Raw genomic sequence first — 16,966 nt, 5'->3', positions numbered from 1 at the left:
CCTTGTCCCTGGCCTCTAGACTTTAGCCCCCTGGCTTCTAGCCTTTAGCCCCTTGTCCCTGGCCTCTAGCCTTGTCCCTGGCCTCTAGTCTTTAGCTCCTTGTCCCTGGCCTCTAGTCTTGTCCCTGGCCTCTAGCCTTTAGCCCCTTGTCCCTGGCCTCTAGCCTTTAGCCCCTTATCCCTGGCTCTAGCCTGTATCCCCTTGTTCCTGTCCTCTAGACTTTAGCCCCCTGGCCTCTAGCCTTTAGCCCCTTGTCCCTGGCCTCTAGCCTTTAGCCCCTTGTCCCTGGCCTCTAGCCTTTAGCCTCTAGTGTTTAGCCCCTTTGTCCCTGGCATTTAGCCCCTTGTCCCTAGCCTTAAGCCACTAGACCCTAGCCTCTAGCCTTCAGCCCCTAGACCCTGGCTTCTGGCCTTCAGTCCCTGGCCTCTAGCCTTCAGCCCCTACACCATGACCTCTAGCCCTCAGTCCGTAGACCCTGGCCTCTAGCCTTCAGTCCCTAGACCCTGGCCTCTAGCCTTCAGTCCCTAGACCCTGGCCTCTAGCCTTCAGTCCCTAGACCCTGGCCTCTAGCCTTCAGTCCCTGGCTTCTGGCTTTCAGTCCCTCCTCTCTAGCCTTAAGTCACTAGACCCTGGCCTCTAGCCTTCAGTCCCTAGACCCTGGCCTCTAGCCTTCAGTCCCTAGACCCTGGACTCTAGCCTTCAGTCCCTGGCTTCTGGCCTTCAGTCCCTCCTCTCTAGCCTTAAGCCACTAGACCCTAGCCTCTAGCCTTCAGCCCCTAGACCCTGGCTTCTGGCCTTCAGTCCCTGGCCTCTAGCCTTCAGCCCCTACACCATGACCTCTAGCCTTCAGTCCGTAGACCCTGGTCTCTAGCCTTCAGTCCCTAGACCCTGGCCTCTAGCCTTCAGTCCCTAGACCCTGGCCTCTAGTCTTCAGTCCCTAGACCCTGGCCTCTAGCCTTCAGTCCCTAGACCCTGGCCTCTAGCCTTCAGTCCATAGACCCTGGCCTCTAGCCTTCAGTCCCTATACCCTGGCCTCTAGCCTTCAGTCCCTAGACCCTGGCCTCTAGCCTTCAGTCCCTAGTCCCTTGCCTCTAGCCTTCAGTCCCTAGACCCTGGACTCTAGCCTTCAGTCCCTGGCTTCTGGCCTTCAGTCCCTCCTCTCTAGCCTTAAGCCACTACACCCTAGCCTCTAGCCTTCAGCCCCTAGACCCTGGCTTCTGGACTTCAGTCCCTGGCCTCTAGCCTTCAGCCCTTACACCATGACCTCTAGCCTTCAGTCCCTAGACCCTGGCCTCTAGCCTTCAGTCCCTAGACCCTGGATTTAGCCTTCAGTCCCTAGACCCTGGCCTCTAGCCTTCAGTCCCTGCCCTCTAGCCTTCAGTCCCTAGACCCTGGCCTCTAGCCTTCAGTCCCTAGACCCTGGCCTCTAGTCTTCAGTCCCTAGACCCTGGCCTCTAGCCTTCAGTCCCTAGTCCCTTGCCTCTAGCCTTCAGTCCCTAGACCCTGGACTCTAGCCTTCAGTCCCTGGCTTCTGGCCTTCAGTCCCTCCTCTCTAGCCTTAAGCCACTACACCCTAGCCTCTAGCCTTCAGCCCCTAGACCCTGGCTTCTGGCCTTCAGTCCCTGGCCTCTAGCCTTCAGCCCTTACACCATGACCTCTAGCCTTCAGTCCCTAGACCCTGGCCTCTAGCCTTCAGTCCCTAGACCCTGGATTTAGCCTTCAGTCCCTAGACCCTGGCCTCTAGCCTTCAGTCCCTGCCCTCTAGCCTTCAGTCCCTAGACCCTGGCCTCTAGCCTTCAGTCCCTAGACCCTGGCCTCTAGTCTTCAGTCCCTAGACCCTGGCCTCTAGCCTTCAGTCCCTTGACCCTGGCCTCTAGCCTTCAGTCCCTAGACCCTGGCCTCTAGCCTTCAGTCCCTAGACCCTGGACTCTAGCCTTCAGTCCCTGTTTTCTGGCCTTCAGTCCCTCCTCTCTAGCCTTAAGCCACTACACCCTAGCCTCTAGCCTTCAGCCACTAGACCCTGGCTTCTGGCTTTCAGTCCCTGGCCTCTAGCCTTCAGCCCCTACACCATGACCTCTCGCCTTCAGTCCCTAGACCCTGGCCTCTAGCCTTCAGTCCCTAGACCCTGGCCTCTAGCCTTCAGTCCCTAGACCCTGGCTCTAGCCTTCAGTCCCTAGACCCTGGCCTCTAGCCTTCAGTCCCTGGCCTCTAGCCTTCAGTCCCTAGACCCTGGCCTCTAGCCTTCAGTCCCTAGACCCTGGCCTCTAGCCTTCAGGCCCTAGACCCTGGCCTCTAGCCTTCAGTCCCTAGACCCTGGCCTCTAGCCTTCAGTCCCTAGACCCTGGCCTCTAGCCTTCACTCCCTAGACCCTGGCCTCTAGCCTTCACTCCCTAGACCCTGTCCTCTAGCCTTCAGTCCCTAGACCCTGGCCTCTAGCCTTCAGTCCCTAGACCCTGGCCTCTAGCCTTCAGTCCCTAGACCCTGGACTCTAGCCTTCAGTCCCTGTTTTCTGGCCTTCAGTCCCTCCTCTCTAGCCTTAAGCCACTACACCCTAGCCTCTAGACTTCAGCCCCTAGACCCTGGCTTCTGGCTTTCAGTCCCTGGCCTCTAGCCTTCAGCCCCTACACCATGACCTCTAGCCTTCAGTCCGTAGACCCTGGCCTCTAGCCTTCAGTCCCTAGACCCTGGCCTCTAGCCTTCAGTCCCTAGACCCTGGCTCTAGCCTTCAGTCCCTAGACCCTGGCCTCTAGCCTTCAGTCCCTGGCCTCTAGCCTTCAGTCCCTAGACCCTGGCCTCTAGCCTTCAGTCCCTAGACCCTGGCCTCTAGTCTTCAGTCCCTAGACCCTGGCCTCTAGCCTTCAGTCCCTAGACCCTGGCCTCTAGCCTTCAGTCCCTAGACCCTGGCCTCTAGCCTTCACTCCCTAGACCCTGTCCTCTAGCCTTCACTCCCTAGACCCTGGCCTCTAGCCTTCAGTCCCTAGACCCGGGTCTCTAGCTTTCAGTCCCTAGACCCTGGCCTCTAGCCTTCAGCCCTTAGACCCTGGCTCTCTCTCTCTCTATTCATTTACACTGTTCCACTTCCTCCTACTCGACTTCTCACTCCATTCCATCTCTTTGTCTCTTTTCCTCCTCCCTTCTGATATCTTCCTTTCTCTCTCAGAGAGCTGAAGCACAGGTCTATGAAGGAGCCCAACGAGCCCAAGTTTAAGCTTCAGGACTACGTCAACAAGGAGATGAAGAGTGCTGGATGTGCATGTTAGAACACTGGGTGTGTGTGTGTGTGTGCGTACATGTGCGCTTGCTAGCTCATGTCCTTCTCCACATCAGATGTGTTACACTCATACAAGGTGATGTTATATGACTACCTGTGGCCTCAGCCTGTGAGATAGAGAGCCAATCGTGTGTGAGATATACCTACGTCACTAACCACCCAGTTTGTCTTTCCTTTGTCCTCTATGCTCTCTGAAATAATCCATTATGTCCATATTCTAAGGTTATCTGTGAGGCGTCTCTCTCCTCACCTCCCTCTTTTCCTCTCCTTTCTCTCTTCTCTCCTCTCTTCACCTCTCTCCCATCTCTCCTCTCCTCAGCTTTCTCTTTTCCTCTCCTTTCTCTCTTCTCTCCTCTCTTCACCTCTCTCCCATCTCTCCTCTCCTCACCTCCCTCTTTTCCTCTCCTTTCTCTCTTCTCTTCACCTCTCTCCCATCTCTCCTCTCCTCACCTCCCTCTTTTCCTCTCCTTTCTCGCTTCTCCTCTCTTCACCTCTCTCCCATCTCTCCTCACCTTTCTCTTTTCCTCTCCTTTCTCTCTTCTCTCCTCTCTTCAATTCTCTCCCATCTCTCCTCTCCTCACCTTTCCCTTTTCCTCTCCTTTCTCTCTTCTCTCCTCCTGTTTTCTGGGACCCACTGCTCCACCTCCTTCTGCATCTGTGAATGTACTTCTATATCCAGCCATGACTCTTACCCCATCAGTGCTGTCTGACACAGTTAACCCTATGACTGTCTGACACTGTTAACCCTATTACTGTCTGACCATGTTAACCTAGTCTGACCATGTTAACCCTATGACTGTCTGACCATGTTAACCTTATGACTGTCTGACCATGTTAACCGTATGACTGTCTGACCATGTTAACCTTATGACTGTCTGACCATGTTAACCTTATGACTGTCAGACACTGTTAACCCCATGACTGTCTGACACTGTTAACCCTATGACTGTCTGACCATGTTAACCCCATGACTGTCTGACCATGTTAACCCCATGACTGTCTGACCCTGTTAACCCCATGACTGTCTGACACTGTTAACCCTATGACTGTCTGACCATGTTAACCCTATGACTGTCTGACCATGTTAACCCTATGACTGTCTGACCATGTTAACCCTATGACTGTCTGACCATGTTAACCCTATGACTGTCTGACCATGTTAACCCTATGACTGTCTGACCATGTTAACCGTATGACTGTCTGACCATGTTAACCCTATGACTGTCGGACCATGTTAACCTAGTCTGACCATGTTAACCTTATGACTGTCTGACCATGTTAACCTTATGACTGTCAGACACTGTTAACCCCATGACTGTCTGACACTGTTAACCCTATGACTGTCTGACCATGTTAACCCCATGACTGTCTGACCATGTTAACCCCATGACTGTCTGACCCTGTTAACCCCATGACTGTCTGACCATGTTAACCCTATGACTGTCTGACCATGTTAACCCTATGACTGTCTGACCATGTTAACCCTATGACTGGCTGACCCTGTTAACCCTATGACTGTCTAACCCTATGACTGTCTGATCCACTATGACTGTCTGACCATGTTACCCCATGACTGTCTGACCATGTTAACCCTATGACTGTCTGACCATGTTAACCCTATGACTGTCTGACCATGTTAACCCTATGACTGTCTGACCATGTTACCCCATGACTGTCTGACCATGTTAACCCTATGACTGTCTGACCATGTTAACCCCATGACTGTCTGACCATGTTACCCTATGACTGTCTGACCATGACTGTCTGACCCTGTTAACCCTATGACTGTCTGACCATGTTAACCCCATGACTGTCTGACCATGTTAACCCCATGACTGTCTGACCATGTTAACCCTATGACTGTCTGACCATGACTGTCTGACCCTGTTAACCCTATGACTGTCTGACCCACTATGACTGTCTGAACATGACTGTCTGACCATGTTAACCCCATGACTGTCTGACCATGTTAACCCTATGACTGTCTGACCCACTATGACTGTCTGACCATGACTGTCTGACCATGTTAACCCTATTACTGTCTGACCATGTTAACCCTATGACTGTCTGACCCTGTTAACCCTTTGAATGTCTGTACCCTCTATTACCCATAGAATGACTGACTGTATTCCTCCATGTATTTAATCCTCCTAATCCCTGTGCGAACTTCAAATTCGGCCTAACTGGTCATTTTCATGGTGCTTCGAGCCAGATAGTGTATATTTTCCTGGACCACTCCGCATTACCCTATGACCCTTCAACCTTATCACTGACTGACAACCTCTTATCATTGACCACCTAGCTATGCGCTTCCAGAACCTCTCATGACTGCAGCTGCCCGTCTAGCTCACTCAAACTAGCTGATCTAGAACCACTCAAACTAGCTGATCTAGAACCACTCAAACTAGCTGATCTAGAACCACTCAAACTAGCTGATCTAGAACCACTCAAACTAGCTGATCTAGAACCACTCAAACTAGCTGATCTAGAACCACTCAAACTAGCTGATCTAGAACCACTCAAACTAGCTGATCTAGAACCACTCAAACTAGCTGATCTAGAGCCACTCAAACTAGCTGATCTATAACCACTCAAACTAGCTGATCTATAACCACTCAAACTAGCTGATCTAGAACCACTCAAACTAGCTGATCTAGAACCACTCAAACTAGCTGATCTAGAACCACTCAAACTAGCTGATCTAGCTACTGTTTTAGCCCATTTCTTTTTAAATTACTTTTTGTTGATTATTTTGCTTCCTATCACTGTATGACTCCTGGCTTATGTCCCAATTATCACTCCTTTCTCCCAAAGTGTGCACTTGTTTACTTCCCTTCACTGATCTGAAAGGGTTAGTATGATTGGTATAAAAAGCATGATGGAAACTAGCCCATACCTCCACCAATCCAATGCTTTTAGATTTGTGGTAAGTAGTGTACAAGTGCACACTTCAGGAAAAATATGTTTATTGGGACACACCACTTATATCCCCTATCACTGAATGAACCTCCATCACTGTCTTACTCGGTTAAACTCCACTGTCAGTTCTCCTGCCTGATCCAACGTGTTCATAATAAGAAAAGGAAAAAAGAGAAAGTCCCGCAGAGCTCATCGTATTAATGTATCCATGTACAGTGTCTGGATGAATGTATATATTGTATGTAGTCGAATGTGTATAGTCAGGTCATTGTCAGTTGTCAGGCTGGCTCAGTCTCACAGTACAGTTGTAGGATCTTAATTTGAGCCAGTTCTTGACCACAGGAAAATAATCCAGCAGCAACTGGAAAAGTGAATTATTATGTGGATTAAAATGAATGGACATTTTTGTAGGGGTTGATACATTTTCGTTAAGGCAAATCAAGTCTGACATTTTAAAGTGGAAATTACAATCTTTAGAAGCCTTTTTAAATCTTGAATACATCACACATTTGCTTTTCCTCTCAGCGACAAAGAGTGATCAAATTTAAGATTCTGCATCAGTAAGTCATATGTTCCTTTTCAGCCAACTTCAACTCACCAGCATTCTAATACAGTGGTATTCATTTATAACAAGCATTTTGCTAAAGATCACCCATAACCGAATGTAGTGAAATGTATATTCAACGTTAAAGTCAAGACATTGATGGAAAATGTTAGAAGTTAAAGTGTAGTGTCTTACCTGTCAAATCAAAATAAAGGCAGATTTGAATTCAGTGGCAATTTCAAAATCACTCTGAAGTCCAATACATCTAAAGTAAGTACAGTTTTAGAGATAGATTATGGTTAATGCATACATCTATTTTTCTGGTGGAAAAGTACTAATTACGATGTACAAAATGTTGAATTGATTTAAGTTGTCTTTTCCTGCCAGTAAATGTTTAGTCGAGGCTTCCGTAGATCTCTTGAAGTTGTGGTAAGTGTAGACCTAGTTGTGGTAAGTGTAGACCTAGTTGTGGTAGGTGTAGACCTAGTTGTGGTAGGTGTAGACCTAGTTGTGGTAGGTGTAGACCTAGTTGTGGTAAGTGTAGACCTAGTTGTGGTAAGTGTAGACCTAGCTTGATAATGAAGCGTTGAACCTAGAGAGAACTCAAATGAAGCAAATAAAATATTTTTTTGTGGATTTTGTCTAAAGTGTTGTACAGTCATTTGGAACGAAATATACAATAATGAATAAAGGGAAACCAATAATATTTTGCAATATCTTTATGACCAGGCTATTGTTTCCATGTTGTTTGAATCATCAATACTCTTTTGCTGTCTATTTTTTGTAATATACTGTATATATATGGTGAATGTTGTGTATATAAAGTGTCTGACATCTTTAGACGTTTAATCAGGGTCATATCTTTTAAAAATCTTCAAGGATGTTTGTATTTACATGACATTATTTTTATTTTCTTCCTTAACCACAAATGAAGATGTCATGTTGTTTGATTCTCATCTTTTATCAGTTCTCTGTTAATAATCAATATTTCACAAAGATCCTTCATGTACTTTCAGTGTATTACCATCAACATCCATAGGAAACAGAATATTAAATGTACAGTATTTACATAACTTGAAATGAGATGTTCAGACAATGTGTTGTTATATCTTCATGAGATGTTTTACTACTTTTCAGTGTCCATTGACTTTCTTCTCAAATTAAAGTTCAATACAATAAAGATTACAACAAAATACTAGTCATTGTTGGGACTCTTGATCTAATCCAATGTGTCTCAATCTCTTTTTGTCACTTAAAAAGAACACATTGGAAGTCATGGCAGTTTCTCAATTGGTGAAAAGTCTGTCCTCTTCTCGTCTCCTAAGTACTTTTCTCTTTCGTGACCCATAAAACGAAAAGTGGTCGCCATATGTAGACGAGTGTCAATTTGTTAATAGGCGAACGGAGTAGTGTCCTCCTCAATAGCCTTAAGCGTTTTGAAATCCGCCACAAAATCAGTTGTTTTCTTCTCGGAAGAGAAACGCATGCTCACGTTTAAGAACTATATGCTACTAAATCTGTTGTCTATAAAATGTCTGGCTACATTTATTTTTAACACTTTACACATATTTTGGAATTCCTCTCTAAATGATGGTGCACGAGTGAAGGCAGGTCTAATTTAATACAAAGCACATTTGTGTCCACGTTTTCAACCAGGAGAGGGCAGCAGAGAGGACGCGAGGAGTCGAGCAAATTGAATTGAGATTCACCCCATGTAAAAATCTGAACAAGAGTGTGTTCAACGTTTTGACTTTGTCTCCCCCTGCTGGTAAAGATAAGTTACATAATACATGGAAAGAACCTGTAGGCAGGACACCAAAATTACATATTAGAATACTTTAGAAATTCATCATGTTTTCTTTTAGATGAGCAATTTATGAAGAATTTGAAGTAACATCAACTGACATATTAAATAGTATTTTTTTCACTGGAGAAACCTTTTCAAGTAATTCACAATTCTCCCTTTCAAATGTAGTCATTTACAGCTATAAAATACAACAAATGGTTCCTGTACCTGCAGTGCTTGTCACAATGTTAAGCTTCACAACACAAAGCGATAAATACATGAATATACATCTGCACCAATACAAAGAAATGAACAAGGAAATACATCCACAGAATCAATGTCTGTCTATCTAGTAGTTTCCAAAACAGAGCAGTTATTATTCACTAGAGACACAAAATGGCCCTATCCCATTCAGTCAGTTCCCACTGGCCTGGAAATGTATTATTCACTAGAGACACAAAATGGCCCTATCCCATTCAGTCAGTTCCCACTGGCCTTGAAATGTTTTATTCACTAGAGACACAAAATGGCCCTATCCCATTCAGTCAGTTCCCACTGGCCTTGAAATGTTTTATTCACTAGAGACACAAAATGGCCCTATCCCATTCAGTCAGTTCCCACTGGCCTTGAAATGTCTTATTCACTAGAGACACAAAATGGCCCTATCCCATTCAGTCAGTTCCCACTGGCCTTGAAATGTTTTATTCACTAGAGACACAAAATGGCCCTATCCCATTCAGTCAGTTCCCACTGGCCTTGAAATGTTTTATTCACTAGAGACACAAAATGGCCCTATCCCATTCAGTCAGTTCCCACTGGCCTTGAAATGTTTTATTCACTAGAGACACAAAATGGCCCTATCACATTCAGTCAGTTCCCACTGGCCTTGAAATGTTTTATTCACTAGAGACACAAAATGGCCCTATCACATTCAGTCAGTTCCCACTGGCCTTGAAATGTTTTATTCACTAGAGACACAAAATGGCCCCATCACATTCAGTCAGTTCCCACTGGCCTTGAAATGTTTTATTCACTAGAGACACAAAATGGCCCTATCACATTCAGTCAGTTCCCACTGGCCTTGAAATGTTTTATTCACTAGAGACACAAAATGGCCCCATCACATTCAGTCAGTTCCCACTGGCCTTGAAATGTTTTATTCACTAGAGACACAAAATGTCCCTATCACAATCAGTTAGTTCCCACTGGCCTTGAAATGTTTTATTCACTAGAGACACAAAATGGCCCTATCACATTCAGTCAGTTCCCACTGGCCTTGAAATGTTTTATTCACTAGAGACACAAAATGGCCCTATCACATTCAGTCAGTTCCCACTGGCCTTGAAATGTCTTATTCACTAGAGACACAACATGGCCCTATCACATTCAGTCAGTTCCCACTGGCCTTGAAATGTTTTATTCACTAGAGACACAAAATGGCCCTATCACATTCAGTCAGTTCCCACTGGCCTTGAAATGTTTTATTCACTAGAGACACAAAATGGCCCTATCACATTCAGTCAGTTCCCACTGGCCTTGAAATGTCTTATTCACTAGAGACACAAAATGGCCCTATCACATTCAGTCAGTTCCCACTGGCCTGGAAATGTTTTATTCACTAGAGACACAAAATGGCCCTATCACATTCAGTCAGTTCCCACTGGCCTTGAAATGTTTTATTCACTAGAGACACAAAATGTCCCTATCACATTCAGTCAGTTCCCACTGGCCTTGAAATGTTTTATTCACTAGAGACACAAAATGGCCCTATCACATTCAGTCAGTTCCCACTGGCCTTGAAATGTTTTATTCACTAGAGACACAAAATGGCCCCATCACATTCAGTCAGTTCCCACTGGCCTTGAAATGTTTTATTCACTAGAGACACAAAATGTCCCTATCACAATCAGTTAGTTCCCACTGGCCTTGAAATGTTTTATTCACTAGAGACACAAAATGGCCCTATCACATTCAGTCAGTTCCCACTGGCCTTGAAATGTTTTATTCACTAGAGACACAAAATGGCCCTATCACATTCAGTCAGTTCCCACTGGCCTTGAAATGTCTTATTCACTAGAGACACAACATGGCCCTATCACATTCAGTCAGTTCCCACTGGCCTTGAAATGTTTTATTCACTAGAGACACAAAATGGCCCTATCACATTCAGTCAGTTCCCACTGGCCTTGAAATGTTTTATTCACTAGAGACACAAAATGGCCCTATCACATTCAGTCAGTTCCCACTGGCCTTGAAATGTCTTATTCACTAGAGACACAAAATGGCCCTATCACATTCAGTCAGTTCCCACTGGCCTGGAAATGTTTTATTCACTAGAGACACAAAATGGCCCTATCACATTCAGTCAGTTCCCACTGGCCTTGAAATGTTTTATTCAGTCCAGTCTCAAAAGAGAAGGAAAATATTCACTATCAACTATCAAAGCAGCATAACATTAGCTTGGTCCCAGATCTGTTAGTGCAGTTTTGCCAACTTGAGGATGGCCATAGGACTTGTCAAGACCACATTAACAGATCTGGGACCAGGTTAGCATATCATGTCATTTAACAAACAAGGTCCACATCACACTTGTACATTCAGTCCAGGAGCCAACATTACACATATACAGGCTGTATCTCTTTTGTAAATGGTCAAGTTATTTTCTCAGGACAACTGTAGGACAGTGAAGGGAAAACATTCATATGACTTTGCATTGGGCCAGATTTCCTGAACCTTCTCATCAATGACCTCAACCACTAATCTGCACTATGTACACCTCTGTACAACACAGTATCCACGGCAGGATCCCTCCCTCTGCTTATATAGATATAGCCCCTCTGTTCCCACTGTAATCAGCCTCTATACTCCACAGTTTGATGTTTTATGGTCACTGTTCCGATGTTGTTCATTCTGTATGATGTCTATGTGTCTGTATTCTGTTTGTATATTGTCTACTGCTGGCAGCACCAAGGCACATTCTGGGTATGTGTGAATGTACTTGGTGAATAATGGTGATTTGGATTAATGGCCCCCTCTTCCCTATAGTGTACTACTACTACCAGGGCCCTATAAAGGTGTTTTATAGGGAATAGGGAGCCATTTCAGATGTCCTCCTGAGTCCAACGACATGGAAAGATAAAGTGACTAAGAGGGTGGAGTCACAAAGCTGAGTCTGGAGATACATGAGGCAGGGTCATAGAGATGAATAGAGGGTGGAGTTGGCACAAAGCTGAGTCTGGAGATACATGAGGCAGGGTCATAGAGATGAATAGAGGGTGGAGTTGGCACAAAGCTGAGTCTGGAGATACATGAGGCAGGGTCATAGAGATGAATAGAGGGTGGAGTTGGCACAAAGCTGAGTCTGGAGATACATGAGGCAGGGTCATAGAGATGAATAGAGGGTGGAGTTGGCACAAAGCTGAGTCTGGAGATACATGAGGCAGGGTCATAGAGATGAATAGAGGGTGCACTTGCCAGAAAATCTGTTTTAGCATGTGTAGTGCCTAGTGCTGAGCGATTAATCTAAATGTCGGTTATTTTTCGTTTTTTGAACAACTAATTGACCGACGGAGGTTAAATGATTTGAATTCCATTTTGTTTGGGTTGCACAGTTTCTCTAGAAACTCTAGATATATTGCATACTGCCTGAACTGTGCAATATAGTAGGGAGTTGTAGTTTCCAACAAGGCTAATATTCAACATTAGTTTAACGTGGTGACCATAATCCATTGTGAATCTACTTGTCCCATCTGTGTTTCTTTTCAATTGCTATGGAAGAGACAGAAGAATGCGTGATTGTGAGGTGATTTAGAGAGCATCTGTTGCTTCACAAGATATCTCTACCTGAAAATACATGATCTAAGTGATTGTTAGCTGGTATTCAGCAGTCATAAAATATGCCTCATTTACTTTAAAGAACTACTAAAATTGTGATTTTGTCAGAGAGCATAGGCAGCAGCTCTATGGAGATGAGATGATGACTTGGAATGAAATAATAAAGTCATAAAATGAAACAAATGTAAATGCACAACAACTGAAATATTTGATTAAAGTAATGTGAATAAATTATGGGTATTAAGTGGTAAGCAGTAATGGGCAGTCACTACCTTCATGGAAATTGTATTAATTTGTTTTATTCTGTGTTGTTACAGTATTCAACCCACATTATGAATAGTGCATTTAATGTAAAAAATACTTGATTATTTTCTTATCTAACCGGAACCGAACCAACCTCAAAAAGCACTAATCACTCAGCACTAGCAGCGCCATTGAAGGGTATGTAGTCAACTTGGTGGGATTTTTCTCATTATGAGGAGAAGGATCCTATTTGTCTGTCCTCATCCAGGGGGTATGTCCAGCCTCCAGTCCAGCCTCCCTCTTTTTCCTTCTCCTCCTCCTCTCAGGGCTTGTGCTTAAAGTGGGCCTCCACTGCAGAGAGAGAGAGAGAGAGAGACTAAATCAGTCACTTAACCAGGTACCAGAAGAAATCAACTGTGAAAAATAGAGTGGTTCAGCTCCACATAAACTGTCATAGCCTCTACTGCCATGAACTCAGTGGAGGCATATACAGTGGGGCAAAAAAGTATTTAGTCAGCCACCAATTGTGCAAGTTCTCCCACTTAAAAATATGAGAGAGGCCTGTAATTTTCATCATAGGTACACTTCAAGTATGACAGACAAAATGAGAAAAAAAATCTTACAATGTGATTTTCTGGAGGTTTTTTTTCTCATATTGTCTGTCATAGTTGAAGTGTACCTATGATGAAAATTACAAGCCTCTCTTATATTTTTAAGTGGGAGAAGTTGCACAATTGGTGGCTGACTAAATACTTTTTTGCCCCACTGTAGCTATCAATTCACCAATCATCAGAAGGGCATCAAATGTATTGGCGAGAAATATCCACCAACAGAAGGTGATTAGGTTACTATTAGTATGCTGGAAACCTTACTCAACTAAGGGGCGGCAGGTAGCCTAGCGGTTAAGAGTGTTGGGCCAGTAATAAAAGGACGCTGGCTCGAATCCCCAGGCCGATTAGGGGGAAAATCTGTCTGTGCCCTTGAGCAAGGCACTTACCCCTAATTTCTCTTATAAGTCGCTCTGGATAAGATTGTCTGCTAAATGTAGAAAATGTATGAAATCCTTGGACAAATCCTGGGTAGAACCATGCGAATGGTTACCTGCATATTCCTGGGGCAGCATTGGTCGATTCACCAAACCCTGAAAAGCAGCCATCCAATCCTGCTGCTCCTCTTCGGTCTCGCACGTAAACAGGAACTTCCTGTCGGGCGTTACTATGGTGATGCCAAACTGCCAGTGGTAGCCCTGGGTGGATGGGGGAAGGCCGGGGAGCACAATGTAGCTGTTCTCCTTACTACCAATGAACACCTCACCGCGCGCATAGGCATCCTCACAAAGAAACAGAGAGGAGAGGAGACTCAGTGTGTGTGTGTGTGTGTGTGTGTGTGTGTGTGTGTGTTTAACTATACTTGTGGGGACCAGAAGTCTCCGCAAGAATAGTAAACAAACAAAAATTTGACCAACTGGGGACATTTTGTTAGTTCACCCATGGTCAAATGCTATTTCTAAGGAGTTTAGGGTTAAGGTTAGAATTAGGTTTAGGTCCAGGGTTAGGAGCTATGGTTCGTTTTAGGGTTAGGTTAAGGGTATGGGTTAAGGTTAAGTTTAGGGTTAGGGGTTAGGGAAAATAGGATTTTGAATGGGACTGAATTGTGTGTCCCTTAAAGGTTAGTTATACAAGACCGGGTCTGTGTTTACCTGTTACGTGTGTAATGTGTGCGTGTCTGACCAGCCACATTGTATATTAGGTCCAATAAATAATTTGGGTATGTTTGTTTGCATAATATGACATGCAAATTACATTAGTTCAGTACCACTGTACTATAAGTGCCACAATGCTAATTTTGGAGCCTGTTGAACCGTAAGCCCTAAATAAAGTGTTACTAATAGTACTGAAATGGTACAGCACCATCTCTTTGACCCATATGACATGGCACCTCATTTACCCACTGACTATCTTACCAGAGGATCCTTGAAGTACATGAGTCTCCTGTCATCCATAGTGAACCATCTCTTCTTGAAGCCTTCTGTGTGCTGTAAGAGGGAAACAGGAGACTGAGGTTGAAGGAATTAAAGAGGCTGTACAGAAGTTCAGTTGCTAATGATTCACCTAAATGTATTGTCTTTCTGTTCAATGAGGTCATTCTCTTTAATGAAGAAACGTTGTTTACAACTGTGATAATGCACTATTATTGTACTCTCATAACTAATGGCTTTATTGGCTTACATACAGGATCACATACTGGAATACCAATTCATTATCCACACCAAGCAGTACAAGGCAAGCATTCAGCTCACAGGCCCAGCAAATATACTGTGGCTGAGGTTGTACATGGCCATTATTAATGCGGTAGGTTTGTGTGGTACAAATTAAACCCCATTCGCAGTGAAACCCGATGGGCTGATAAAGTTAGAAGCATTAAGTGCTGTGTCACAAAGTAACTGAAGTGTAAGTAACTAAAGTGTAAGTAACTAAAGCGTAAGTAACTAAAGTGTAAGTAACTAAAGTGTAAGTAACTGAAGTGTAAGTAACTAAAGTGTAAGTAACTAAAGCGTAAGTAACTAAAGTGTAAGTAACTAAAGTGTAAGTAACTAAAGTGTAAGTAACTGAAGTGTAAGTAACTGAAGTGTAAGTAACTAAAGTGTAAGTATTAAAAGACTTCACCTTTGGACCCGTCTTCTCCATGTAGCCTTCCTTGATGTAGTTTCGTGTCAGCTTTGGCACCAACTGGACGAATACATGAGAAGAAGGAGAAATGTTTTATTCTGTGACCATGTGATGGTGTGTAGCCAGTCCCAATTCCCTCCCTACCCCTTCTCATTGGCCCTAACCCTTCCATGTTTGCAGATCCATAAGGTATAAGCAATATGATGGAGGATACACCAGTACACTGCTAATATCTATCAAGACCCTTGGGATATGCAAACATTGAAGGGTTAAGGCCAAGGAGAAGGGGTAGGGAGCAGAATTGAGCCAGCTGTATATAATACCTGTGTATACTAGAGAGGAAGGGACTGAAAACAATAAGATAATGAGAGAGACTCACATCAGCGTGATGGGCCCCAGGGAAAGCGACCTGTAGGTAGTGAAATCTGGCTGCTCTGATGGCGTTGAACCAGTCCACCATTTCCTTAAAACACAACAGACATGCTAACATGATCTGGGTCCTGTTCATTGGGCATGAAACAGAAGGCAACTTTTTGTGCTACCTACACTGAACACGACCCAATCTCCATACACACTGACACCCGATAGAGACTCTTTCCTGGCAATAATCCACCATTACTGTAAACAGTAGTCGACTTTGATTTCAGAGTATTTCCTACAATGTACAGTATGTCCTGCAGAGGAAATATACTCCTACTCAGCTGCCAGCCACTTCACAACACAAATGCTCCTGACAGTCAATAGACAGTCCACTCCTGAGTGAACCAGGGAGGTACTTACTGAACTTGACCAATAAGAAATGCTCATTTATGTTTTCCGTTGAAAAATGTTTTGCTACAGTGTGCTGAACAAACATGACCTAGATGAATGTAATTTTGTGGGACTTGTGTGAATGCAAATGAACCATTCCAGAGCATGCAGATATTCAGAGCAAGTCAAGAGAATGTCATCTTTAACACGACCCTGAGCAATGCAGGTCAACAGTCCCATCATACTTGATATGGGATTGTTGACCTGCATTGCTCAGGGTCGTTCGTGTTCATTAGACACCAAACAAAAGAAAAACTAATTGGAACAGGGAGGGACTACTTCAACTCATCCAATAAGAGACGTCATTTTCGTTTCTAGATCCAAATGTTATTTTTTATTCTGTTGTGCACCCTAATGAACATGGTCCAGGAGTCGACTATACATTCCTGACTGTCTATTTGTGTCCAGCAGCAGCCAAGCGAACACCCAACGACCACACAACATTGCCTAAAATTTGTTCACCTCACCTTGCCATCCTTGTGGTAGACAAAGATGTTCCTAGTGCTGTTGTCCTTCAGATAGGTGACCTGCAGGCCGTGAGGCTGGCCGATCTTCCCAGGCTGGAAGGAGGCATTCAGGGTGTGAATCTTCATCAGAGCCTTGGGCTCTCTGGCCTGTACAGGGAGAGAAGGCAGGGGGAGGAGAGTATTCATCATCATCACTGTCATCATCATCATCACCACCGTCGTCATCATCATCACCACCGTCATCATCACCATCATCATAACCACCATCATCATCATCACCACCAACATCATCATCACTACCACCATCATCATCATCACCATCACTACCACCATCATCATCACTACCACCATCATCATCATCATAACCACCACCATCATCATCACCACCATCATCATCATCATAACCACCACCATCATCATCAC

General features: G+C 44.5%; 2 protein-coding genes across 5 annotated transcripts in view; one reads left to right on the top strand and one right to left on the bottom strand.

The window, feature by feature from the left end:
* LOC110538818 (ras-related protein Rab-26-like) overlaps positions 1-3,630 on the top strand; it is a 120,692-nt gene extending 117,062 nt beyond the window's left edge. Inside the window, exon 9 of the mRNA XM_036939137.1 lies at positions 3,161-3,630. Within this exon, the coding sequence (XP_036795032.1) occupies positions 3,161-3,260 (100 nt within the window). The 3' untranslated portion in view covers positions 3,261-3,630. The remainder of the gene's footprint in view (positions 1-3,160) is intronic.
* An 8,989-nt stretch (positions 3,631-12,619) lies between these two features.
* The window catches only part of LOC110486977 (arf-GAP with dual PH domain-containing protein 1), a 29,967-nt gene continuing 25,620 nt past the window's right edge, over positions 12,620-16,966 (bottom strand). For all 4 annotated transcript variants that reach the window (XM_036939133.1, XM_036939134.1, XM_036939135.1 and 1 more), the window contains 6 exons: positions 16,544-16,690; positions 15,646-15,729; positions 15,264-15,326; positions 14,561-14,632; positions 13,699-13,927; positions 12,620-12,948 (listed from right to left, as the gene is read on the bottom strand). In XM_036939133.1, coding sequence (XP_036795028.1) covers positions 12,920-12,948; positions 13,699-13,927; positions 14,561-14,632; positions 15,264-15,326; positions 15,646-15,729; positions 16,544-16,690 — 624 coding nt within the window. In that variant the 3' untranslated portion in view covers positions 12,620-12,919. The remainder of the gene's footprint in view (positions 12,949-13,698; positions 13,928-14,560; positions 14,633-15,263; positions 15,327-15,645; positions 15,730-16,543; positions 16,691-16,966) is intronic.

The sequence above is a fragment of the Oncorhynchus mykiss genome, chromosome 12 (assembly GCF_013265735.2).
Source record: "Oncorhynchus mykiss isolate Arlee chromosome 12, USDA_OmykA_1.1, whole genome shotgun sequence".
Classification (NCBI taxonomy): Eukaryota; Metazoa; Chordata; class Actinopteri; order Salmoniformes; family Salmonidae; genus Oncorhynchus; species Oncorhynchus mykiss.
The sequence above is the reverse complement of the archived record's forward strand: the minus strand, read 5'-3'. Positions and strand labels throughout refer to the sequence as shown.